Source organism: Lithobates pipiens, unplaced genomic scaffold (genome assembly GCF_037356315.1).
Source record: "Lithobates pipiens isolate NorthernLeopardFrog02 unplaced genomic scaffold, aLitPip1_a1.2 Scaffold_3, whole genome shotgun sequence".
Classification (NCBI taxonomy): Eukaryota; Metazoa; Chordata; class Amphibia; order Anura; family Ranidae; genus Lithobates; species Lithobates pipiens.
In genome coordinates this window covers 206,672,994-206,685,396 of record NW_027507790.1, presented here as the reverse complement: position 1 = coordinate 206,685,396, position 12,403 = coordinate 206,672,994, and the positions used below count along the sequence as shown (strand labels likewise).

Sequence of the window (12,403 nt, the reverse complement as noted above, 5' to 3'; positions counted from 1 at the left end):
AAAGAAGGGCGTTGGCAGTGAACTTGTTCTGCATACACACGACAGAACATTTTTAGCAAAAGTTTTTCAGCTCTTTATCGCGACCCGTTAGGCAACTTCTGCTATTGTTGTCTGATCTTTAGCATTGGTTCTGAGCATGCGTGTTTGTACTTTGGACTTTAGTCCTATGGACTTGTGTACACACGAACAGATTATCCTCCATCGGACATTTGTTGCCGGAAAGCTTGAGAGCATGCACAGCGAACATTTTTCCGTTGAAAAAATGAAAACAATTGTCTGATGGAGCATACACACAGTCGAATTGTCCGATAAAACAGGTCCATCGGACCGTTGTTGTCAAAAAGTCAGATTGTGTGTGTATGGGCTTTTACATTTACATTTAAAAAGCATACATGAATTTTAAAACAAACCTTCACCAACCTCTGCAGCTGCAGGCATTGTGGAGAAAATTCTGTAAATTGACAACAGAAGCATTAAAGTCCTTCTCTAAGCCAGCTCAGCTCACCCTGTTCCTCGCTCAGTAGTAAACTAACAGCCTTCTAGCTTTCCAATCTGTTGTGAATATGTGTATATGGGGAAGCTAGGTCTGATGAGATGCAGAGACAACTTGAACAGCTTCTGCATTGAACTTTGAGGATAAATTGCTCCACAGCGCCTGCAGCCGCAAAGGTCAGGGAAGGGTATTTTTTTTTATAAACAAACAAAACAAAAACAAAGGTTTTTTTTTTATTGCAGTAGGAACATGCAATGGGGTTGATTTACTAAAAGTGTAAAATCTGGTGCAGCTCTGCACAGAAACCAATCAACTTCCAGTTTTTTTTTAAAGCTCAATTGAACAAGCTGAAGTTAGAAGCTGATGGGCTACCATGCAAAGCTGCACTAGATTTTGCACTGTACAGTTTTAGTAAATCAACCCTAATGTCTCTTCTGCAATAAAGATTTACCTTATTGTCTGTAATCTTCCTTAATGTGCACATACAGCTGCACATGCATAATTAAGTGTACAATCCTGGCATCTGTGAGGGTGTAGGGATGAATGAACTCCTGTGCGTATGCATAGGAGTTGCATCTTCCCAGCTGGCAAATCGTAATGGCTGAAGATGCCGAACCCAGAAGAAGCTGGGTAGAAGATATTTCATCGCTGAAGAGCAAGTGAATATAATTCTGCATTAGGCTGGGTTCACACCTTTGACGGATGCGGCTCACAGCAGGGGTCCGGTGCGTCCCTGTTCTCCGTTTCAGGGATTACTTTTTGCCTTTATTCCGCCCTGAAACTGAGCCAAAGATGCACACTGTTCCTGTGCAAGCCGCAACGGAGAAACCCACATCTAATTCGCAGTGTAAACCCAGCCTTAAAATTCATTTACCGCTTAAGTGTGTACTTCAATACTTTAATGTTAATAGCTTGTCCACAAGTTCAATTTAGGGACAGTAAAACATCAGTTCACCAAGCTGTACGAGTTATTATAACCAAGTTTAAAGTTTTACATCATTTTTTTGTCAAAATGTTTGATTATTGTCCCTAAATATTATTGGGCTTTATTTGCATTTTTTGCCAATATCAACATTTAATCTTGCAAATAGTTTACTCTAGGCCTTAGTGAATATTAAGTGGCTTAATTTTCTCTTCTCTTTATCGTGTCGATGAGCCTGACAGCGAATATCAATAATGTAACAAGAAATAAAATGCATTCTGTGAATAAATCTGACTACATAATCTGTGTGAGTGGATAGAAAGAATAACAAAGAATCACATTTTTAAAAACATTTGCTTGTGGAGAATCAATCGCTCCCTTTTAAAACACATGCACCTGGATGTTTGTGAAACTCTGCTTCTTAAATAGACCTCTAGGTCATAGCTGACATTGTGATTACATGATTGGGAGCCACTCTGATCGGTTTCTGATATTTGATAAAAAGGACCAGAGCTGTCATTGATAGTCGGATCTGACAGCAGCCACATGTACTGTGAATAAGCAATGTAGGTTTACAGTAGATACCATAAGCATGGGGCACTGTGCACAGAAATGTTAATTTACAGATTGTGTAAAGGAAGGTGCAATATAAAATCTGTGATGTTTATATATCTTACCTGTACATGACCTGCATGCAATCCAACCAAAAAATAATCATTCTTCCCAGCTGCCAGAAAAAGTAGCCCATCTGCCTTGCTGGTTCGGAAACGTAACTGAAGAGATATCTTTGAGAATGATTCTACCTTCTTCAATTCAACATAACTTTCACCATAAAAAGAAGCTACGAAGAAGGAGAAAATGGACAGTCAATCAAAATACAAATATCACCAGAGACACATGCTCAAGATTCATTAGATATTAAACAAAAGCTGCAGGAGCATTGTAATGACAGAGGAGTTGCAGAGCTCATTAGGAAAAAACTTTGAATGAGTCAAGAACTTAACTACTTCAGCCCCGGATGGATTTACCCCCTTCCTGACCAGAGCACTTTTTGCGATTCAGCACTGCATCGCTTTAACTGACAATTGGCGGTCATGCAATGTTGTACCCAAACAAAATTAAGCTTTCTTTTGGTGGCATTTGATCACCTCTGCGGTTCTTATTTTTTGCGCTATAAACAAAAAAAAAGAGAAACAATTTAGGAAAAAAAACGCATTATTTTTTACTTTTTGCTACAATAAATAACCCCAAAAAATTAAAAATAAAAGTTTTTTTCCTCAGTTTAAGGTGATATGTATTCTTCAAAATATTTTTGGTAAAAAAAAAAAACACCCCAAAAAAACGCAATAAGTGTTTGATTGGTTTGCACAAAAGTTATAGCGTCTACAAAATAGGGAATAGATTTATGGCATTTTTATTAATAATTTTTTTACTAGTAATGGCGGCGATCAGCAATTTTTATTGTGACTCCGACATTATGGCAGACACATCGGACAATTTTGACACATTTTTGGGACCATTGGCATTAATACAGTGATCAGTGCTATAAAATTGCATTGATTACTGTAAAAATGTCACTGACAGTGAAGGGATTAACCACAAGGGGGCGGGGAGGGGTTAAATGTGTCCTGGGGAGTGTTTCTAACTGTCTGGGGGGATGGGCTAGCAGTGACACGACACTGATAACTGCTCACGATGACAGGGAGTAAATATATCCTGACAAGTGTTCCAGTCCATGCTGCAGAGAAACACCCCCATAAAAAGATATTACCATCTCCATTCTTTACTGTAGGAATAATGTTAATTGGATGGTGAGCTGTATTGGATTTCTGTCAGACATATCGTTTGGTGTTGAGGCCAAATTTAGTCTCATCTGACCATAAACGCCTTTTTTCCATGTGGTCTCCAAATCTTCAAGGTGCATTTAAGGTGGTCAGATGAGACTATAATTGAACTTTTTGGCCTCAACACCAAATCACATGTCTGGCCGAAATCCAATACAGCTTTTTTTATATATTTTTTTTGTTGGTCTGGCCAGTCCTCAAACTGTTGCCCTTGCCTCCCTGTGTGTACAAGTGTCTCCTTTAGCTAGCCAGCTGCTAAGGAGACATTTGTGTGACTACACTCCTAGCTGGGGCTGTATGTGACCATTGAAACACACAGCACCTGGTAAGCCACACCCCTTCCCCCTCCTTTCAGAAAAATTACAAATGCAAGAGAATATTGCATCTCTATCCTCATTGTCTACAACACAGAAGTTTGGGCAATGGCGCAGATCGTCACGAACCCAGTGGTGGCGACACACAGTAGCATTTGCAGTGGAAGAGCAAAGTAGGACTGGCTAAAGATAGATTACTTTGATACAGTTGGACAGCTTAACCACTTACAGACCGGACCATTTTGCTGGTCAAAGACCAGACCACTTTTTGCGATTCGGCACTGCGTCGCTTTAACTGACAATTGCGTGGTCATGCGACGTGGCTCCCAAACAAAATTGACGTCCTTTTTTTCCCACAAATAGAGCTTTCTTTTGGTGGTATTTGATCACCTCTGCGGTTTTTATTTTGTGCGCTATAAACAAAAATAGAGCGACAATTTTGAAAAAAACGCATTATTTTTTACTTTTTGTTATAATAAATATCCCCCAAAAATATATAAAAAAATATTTTTTTCCCTCAGTTTAGGCCGATACGTATTCTTCTACATATTTTTGGTAAAAAAATCGCAATAAGCGATTACTGATTGCTTTGCGCAAAAGTTATAGCGTTTACAAAATAGGGATAGTTTTATGGCATTTTTATTAATAATTTTTTCTTATTTTTTTTTACTAGTAATGGCGGCGATCAGCGATTTTTATTGTGACTGCGACATTGTGGCGGACACATTGGACATTTTTGGGACCATTGTCATTTATACAGTAATCACTGCTATATAAATGCAGTGATTCCTGTGTAAATGACACTGGCAGTGAAAGGGTTAACCAGTGGGTGGCAGTGTAGGGGTTAAGTGTTCCTAGGGGTGTGTTACTAACTGTGGGGGGGTTGGGCTTTAATTTAGTGAACACTGATCTCTGCTCCAATCACATGGAGCAGAGATCAGCGTCACTAGTTGCTAGGCAGAATGGAGAAATGCTGTTTACAACGGCATTTCTTCATTCGGCCGCTCCGTGATACGATCGCGGCGATTGAGTCCGCGGGTCCCGCCACCAGACTCACGGGGGTCCCGACCAGCGCGGGAGTGTGCCGCCCGCGGCGCGCTCCCGATGGCAGGGCGGCAAATTTAAAGGGACGTACAGGTACGCCCATTTGCCTGCCTGTGCCATTCTGCTGACGTACATCGGCGTGCGCTGGTCGGCAAGTGGTTAAACATGTATTGCAATAAGTGTGAACTAACTATCCCTATTCTTTATTGCAATGTTTGCTAGTAAGAGTATAGCAGTGTGCAGAGGTTTCATCCAGTAATTTTAGATGAAGGAGCCTATCACATCACCACCCTCTTTGTCTACAACCCAGAATTTCAGGAATGTTGCATTTGACCCAGTGGTGGTGAAAGGGAGGCAGGCAAGTGTTTGAGGCTGGGGAGATGATGGGAAGAGTTGTAAGGAGGGGTGCTTGGGCATTGTTTTACCTTAATGCCGTGAATACAGTAAGGTAAAAAGTGCTTAGCCTTTATTACTGTGTAAACTATTTATATATTCTTAACTATCAGGTTTTCAGTGCAAAACCAATCACTGAAAAGATTCCTTCCTAAACTGGTTTTCTAACAAAAAAAGTTTCTCTTTTAAATGTTATTAGTACAAAATGTCTTTACAAAATGAAAGTCTAAAAGATGTTTACCACAGCCCAGAGTGCAAAAAATAACCCAGTTAATCTTGAATGCCAGGAGTTGCATACAACTAAAAAAAGTTAGTCCCATTTATTCACTTATGATCTTTCTATATTCTTTACATTTCCCAAGATTAATTGTTGAATCTTCCAAAAATGGCCCCATCTATATCTAATCACTGTCAGGATTTGATTCTGCCGGTGTAATCCTAAACCAGAACAGCTGCCTTCAGTTTGTGTGTAGGCTACACATAGGGGAGGAGGTGGAATGTGCAGATAACTTCAGGTTTTTCAGGGAGAATACTACATCAGATTAGGTTCTCAAACCTGTGCAGAAAGCTTGGCCAGAGATATCTGTGGGTCCTGAACAAAAATGACAAATGTTGAAAATTAATGGATGAGTAGAGTATCATGTCAGGCTCATGGGTTCTAGTAACAACTTTGGGCTCATTGCTCTTTGTTCCCAAAACAGTATTAAAAAAAAAAGGGAAGAAACAGCTCAGGCTGAAATACAATTTGGAGCTTTCCCCTGCAAGACTTCTTTTCTGCCACAAGATGTCCTCTGCGCTTAATGATGCCCATAAACATTCAACCCTAAATAAGTTTAATGCTGGCATCATTGGCCTGGTCCAAGACAATATTTTCATGACACTCTGCAATCACTGTGTACTGACATAACCATGCTGGAGAATATGAGGGAGTCTAAGGGTCCAAAGCATTGTGTGGCCAGCCCAAAGACAAAAAGAAAAAAAAAAAAAAAAAAAAAGCATAACATACACACTGGAGGGCCTCTGGGAAGGAGAGGTTGTCCTTGGGGTAAAATGAAAAAGTATTACATTACTTGTGGAGTAAACATGGAAATTAACTTAGAATCGAAAATCTAGTGAATTTTTTTTTTTAGGTTTTGGATAGTCTTTTAAAAAATAAACATTGTTAAATTATTATTGGTGCACGTTTCCTCTACTTCATCTTTCCTTTTCTTCTTTTCTCTCTCCCCCACCTCTCTTTTCTCTCCGACCTTAGAGGGTTTGATCCATTTCTAAGCAAAGCGAGACACAAGAATACGTTGGCTACCATAATTTCATTTGGGTTTTGACTATATATGTATCTACCTTAGGAGGGGCCATGGCTTCGGCCTATCTTCCGGAGCAGCGACCATCTTGCTCCATTGGTGGCCTTGGTGAGCTCTGTTGGCCAAGGCACATCCACATCCTACATCTGCTTTGGGGATGGAACGTGTCTCTGGGCCTAACTCCCGGAGCAGTGGCCATCTTGCTCCACCTGGGGACGGCCTGGTATGTTGCACTCTGGAGCAGAACATTTTCGGCAGTCCTACAGTGGCCTCGACCCATGGGTTTACATCCTCTGACTGATATGACCAGAAAGGACGGTAACCCACAGAGTTGGTCTCCGGAGTCCATTAAGGCTTTTGAGACTCTCAAGGCTGCCTTTGTTTCTGCTCCTGTGTTGGCACATCCTGATCCTACGTTGCCTTTTATCCTAGAAGTTGATGCTTCTGAGACGGGAGTTGGCGCCCTTCTGTCTCAACGTCCTAACTCTGAGAGCTCTATGCATCTGTGCGGCTACTTTTCCAAGAAATTGTCACCTGCTGAGTGCAATTATGAGATTGGTGACAGAGAGCTGTTGGCGATCATTTTAGCCCTGAAAGAATGGAGACATCTCCTTGAAGGTACCACTGTGCCTGTTCTTATTCTTACCGACCATAAGAATCTTACATTCTTGTCTGAGGCTAAGCGACTCTCTCCCAGAATGGCCTAATGGCTCTTTTCTTGTCCAGCTTTAATTACATTGTCTCATTCTTACCCGATACTAAGAATGTAAGGGCTGATGCCTTGTTACGACAATTTTCCTCCACTTCCAAGTCGGAGTCGGTTCCGGTTCCTATAATTCCTCCTGATCGTATCTTGGCTACGCTTCGCACCAGTCTTACTTCTTCTTTGGGTGACAAAATTCTTGCTGCTCAGGCCCATGCTCCTCCTGAGAAACCTTGTGACTGCTGCTTTGTCCCAGAGAGTCTCCGTACTGCCGTGCTCCAGACTTACCATTCTCCCAAGGCAGCTGGCCATCCTGGGAAGAATCAACTAATTTGGGCAATTTCCCAACAATTCTGGTGGCCTAGTCTACGAGCTGATGTTACTGCCTTTGTAGCTGCCTGTTCCGTGTGTGCTCAGAGTAAGACTCCACGACACCTTCCAGTGGGCCTCCTACAACCCATACCCAATGGAGAGAGGCCCTGGACTCACCTGTCAATGGATTTCATTGTGGAGTTGCCCAACTCCCAAGGCAACACTGTTATCCTTATGGTGGTTGACCAGTCCTCAAAGATGTCTCATTGTATTTCACTAAAGAAGTTGCCTACCTCTAAGGAACTGGCTTCCATTTTTGCTCAGGAGATCTTTCGCTTACATGGGCTACCCAAGGTGATTGTCGACAGGGGCAGTCAGTTTGTCTCCCGGTTCTGGAGAGCCTTTTGTGCACAGTTGGGAATCCGGCTTGCGTTCTCTTCTGTGTATCACCCGCAGTCTAATGGGGCCACAGAGCGAGCCAATCAGTCCTTGAATCCAGGTATCTGCACCCCCCTCCCCCCTGAAAGGTGCCAATTGTGGCACCGGAGGGGGGGAGGGATCTGATGAGTGGAACTTCCACTTCAGGGTGGAGGTCCGCTTTAAATGCGGGGTATGCAGGATAAGATTAAAAGGACATCCTGCTCCTGTTCCTTTAAGGGGGCTTGGGCAGTCTCCAGGCTCACCTGTCCCACATCTATCCATTCCATGCATGTGCTTCCACTGTGGCGACACTTATAAATTTGTAGTGTTAGGACTGCAAGCAACGCAGGGTGCCGTGATGAGGCTTTGTAGCTTTCACATGCATTTTCAAATGTGTGCTAACTAAACCCCTGCTTTTAACAGACAGTTAGACAGGTTCATTTGGTTGGTCAGCAGACTGGTTGGTTAGTTGAGCTATGGAATTGTCTTTGTTTTAGAATATTAAAAGGACATATTGGCTAGTTATATCCCCCCTCCATACAGGTTGGACATGGTTGCAGAGGGCCTTGCATTTATAGCGTTGTACCCATACATACCAGTAGTGTGGATGGGGTATTTTAATCACACGATGACTCCACCCCTGGACCGCCCAGCACTGGCTGAACTGAGACTTGGTTAACCACTGCATACTAGGCTGTACCGTACACTGACTGAATTTGCCCTTGACTTCTGGAGACATGCTAACCACATGACTAGAGCATACACTTGCCATAATACCATGTCTAGGATAGACTACATACTTGTTTCCAGGGCCCTTCTGCCAAAGGTCACGGGCTCAGGATTTGCTCCCAGGATCCTGTCAGACCACTCTCCTGGCTGACCGCATCCTTGTGGGTAGCCTCTCCCACCAGGCGTTGGCGACTAAACCCTCACTGGCTATTGCTTGCTTACGGACCATAACTCCAATGCCAGGGAGTTTCTATTCTTTTTGCAAGGGATACAGGGACCCCCTGCTCTTACCACACACTGTGACTTTAAAACGCATGCCATAGAATATTGTCCTCCAGAATAAATAGGCTAAAATAAGAGTCTACCACTATACTTCAACTAACATCTGACAAACTGTGCCGCCTATTCACACACAACTGCACACAGAGAAGGCTAAACAGCGTTTTTTTTTTTTTGCAAGCATATGAACAGGGAGAAAGGAATGGGATGGGAGACTATTGGCCTTTCTGGCTCACATGGATGATAAGCCCCCAGTCATTGTATCGCTTACTGACCCAGATGGACGTAATATAAACAGACCCAGGACAGGTGGCAGCTCAATTTAGGCAATTCTATGGCAACCTATACAAATCCCAGAACACGTACATGTGAAGGGAGATTCATTCCATACAGTTCCCCCAGCTGAATCGAGAACAAGTTGAGCTTCTTGATACACCCATTACAGAACATGACATTGGGGAAGCGATCGCACAGCTAGCCAAATCTAAAGCTCCAGGGATGGATGGACTGCCTCTGGAATTTTATATAACTTATTTAGATATTTTGGTCCCCAAGTTGAAAGACTTATACCAGTCTATATTTGACCAGAACTCATTCCCAGAGTCTATGTAGGAAGCCCAAATCATAGTTCTCCCCAAACCGGGAAAAGACCCGCACTACCCTAAATCCTACAAGCCTATCTCACTTCTGCAGGTAGATATCAAAATCCCAGCTATAATCATGGCCTCTAGGTTAAACTCTGCTATCTTAACTTTAATTCATACGGACCAAATAGGCTTTATGTCGAGGAAATACACAGCCATGAACATCAGGCTACTGTACATGAATATCCAAGCCAGACACGATAACTCAGGAACGAGGTTAGTGGTGGCATTAGATACAGCTAAAGCCTTCGATTCCGTAGAATGGCCATATTTGTTGGAAAGTCTGCATAACTATGGTTTTGGGTCATGCTTCATAAAATGGGTACAGCTCCTATATCAGACATCCAGGACGAGAATTTTTGTGAATGGTTGGCTCTCGGAGCAGTTTTCATTAGAGAGGGGTACCCAACAGGGGAGTCCCCTCTCCCCCTTACTGTATGCACTGGCTGCTGAGACACTGGCAATAGCCAGAGGATATTCAGGGTCTGCGCCGAGGCCCCACGGTCGACAAAATAGGAATGTATGCCGATGACACCATATTATACGTAATGGACCAGGGTCCATCATTCGAAGCTGCGTTGAACCTATTGAACAAATGGGGGCGATACACAGGCCTGCATATAAATTGGGACAAGTCCCAGTTTCTTCCAATCAATGTGTTTCCTCCCCTTTCACCCCCCCCCCCCCCCGCTACCACTCGCTAGGGTATCCAAGATGAAATACTTGGGTGTGGAGGTAACCAGGGACCTAGTTGACTACACACCCCTGAATGTAGCTCCTTTATTTGACTTACTAAAAAGCAAAACACATACATGGTCTACATTGCCACTGGGGGTGATGGGTCATGTAAATTTAATAAAAATGATCATACTGCCCAAGATTTTATATCTGGTGTGGCATGCCCCCCTATACATTCCCTTAAAACTCTTTAAGCAGATGGAAGCTAGTCTAAATTTGTTTGTCTGGGATAATAGTAGAAACAAAACCCCACAGATATGGGGTGCATCCCTCCTGGACCTAAGGGACTATTATCTAGCCTCTCAACTATCCAACATGTACCACTTCCACACGTCGGAAATGCAGCGCTACAGATCCTTGGTTTGTGACAAACCGGGACACCCGACCTATACACCCGTTCAGGCTATCCTTCGCGGAAAAAAAAGATATGGAATATTGTATCTCCATCAGGTCTTGTCCACCTCCGGGCTCAAGCACTTCCAGACCCTTAAAGAGGAGTTTTCCCTCCCACACCAACTAGCGTTTAAATACCTGCAGCCCTGTCACACACTTATAAACCAGCTACCGGGCCTAGGTGTAGGGATGGAGCCCCACCGTGTGCTGAATATAGTTTTGGGAGATGACCCCTCCAAGTTTATATCACACCTGTATTACACAATCAGACAATGGGGTGCAACTGTTATTTCACACAAGGCAAAAACGTTATGGGAACAGGATGTAGGACCCATAGATGACTCTGACTGGGACGAGATTTTAGAGGGAACCAAGACAGTGTCTCCCAATCTGTCGGACAGACTGACAGAACTGTATATAGTACACAAAGCCTACCTGGCGCCGGTGAGATTGGCAAAGTTCCAGCACACGCTGGATCTGACATGTTGCTTATGCAGAGCTGACCCAGGCTTGTTTTACCATCTCGTATGGAGCTGCCCACATGTCCAGACGTATTGGACACAGGTTGCCCGTTTCCTCCATGATAATATGGGATCCCCTGTGGTGCTACTGCCAGACGTAGAGGTGGACAAATACCACACAATATTCATTTTTTAACCATTATGCCTAGCACGCAAAGTGATAGCTCAGAGATGGATGCAGAACGTGCGCCCCACACTACAGATATGGAAAAAAGCAATTAAATGACACCCTGCCATTCAAGAAACTGATCTACACAAAAATATTCCAAGATCTGGGACAGATCGGAGGTTGGAGGACGGGGAAACCTGTGGATAATTATTCCATATCCAGTGCAGAGTTCCCCTGTACCTGTGGCACACTTTGTTTATAGGTTGGATTAAATTGCCACCTGATTTACTGCACCTGTGAATATATGCATGCACAACCTGTAACATTCTCATATATGTAATTTTGCTGTCATAATATCTAACTGACCTTTTATGGCTATTTGTACCCAAATGGCTCGTAAAATGTGCTTTATATCAATAAAGTTGTTTTTTTCCAAGTAAAAAAAAAAATTGGTGGAGAGAATGTCAAGAAAGCAAGAAACCCCCCCCCAGTAACAATAAAAACATAACAGGATCTAACCCTTAGTTTTACTGAAAAATGGGTTTTGTTGCGCGGGAGATATTTCCTCCTACTTCCTGTCCTGACAGAGAGGAGTAATCCCCACAGTGGTGAAACAAACAACAATGAAAACTAGGGTTCTATGCCTTACTCAAACAATGTCAAAAACTAAAAAAAAATGTTGGCTTGAGTTGGCCTCTAACTATAAAACATTTGATAATAAAATGAATAAGTGCTTCAAAAGTTTAATCCCTTCACGCACGTGCTATAGCCGAATGACAGTCTATTGACATCCTCCCATGATTGCGCATGCCGAAGGGGAGTCCTTTGGACTCACCTGGTCAAAGATAGGGGTAAAGGGCCACAGAGGCCTTTTACCACGTGATCAGCTGACGTGTCCAATGACAGCTGATGACGATGTAAACAGAAGCTGGTTATCGGCTGTTCTCTCCTCATGCTGCTAGCGTGAGGAGAGATGGAGAGCCGATAACCAGCTTGAGATTAACGGACATCAGCACTGATCATCGTCACGGTTATCAGTGCAGTCCCAACAGTGCTCCAATAAGTACCCACAATGGCTGCCAATCAGTGGCACCCATCAGTGCCGCCTGTCTGTTCCACCTATCCGTGCAGCCTCATCAGCGCCCATTAGTGAAGGAGAAAAAATTAACCGGTTACAAAATGTTATAACAAACTATGAAATGTATTTATTTTTTTTCAAAATTTTTGGTCATCTTTCATTTGGT

General features: G+C 43.0%; 1 protein-coding gene across 1 annotated transcript in view; it reads right to left on the bottom strand.

Annotated features, from left to right (window-relative positions):
- The window catches only part of LOC143940924 (chondroitin sulfate proteoglycan 4-like), a 61,497-nt gene that overhangs the window by 34,505 nt on the left and 14,589 nt on the right, over window positions 1–12,403 (bottom strand). The window contains exon 2 of the mRNA XM_077462746.1: window positions 2,093–2,256. Coding sequence (XP_077318872.1) covers window positions 2,093–2,256 — 164 coding nt within the window. The remainder of the gene's footprint in view (window positions 1–2,092; window positions 2,257–12,403) is intronic.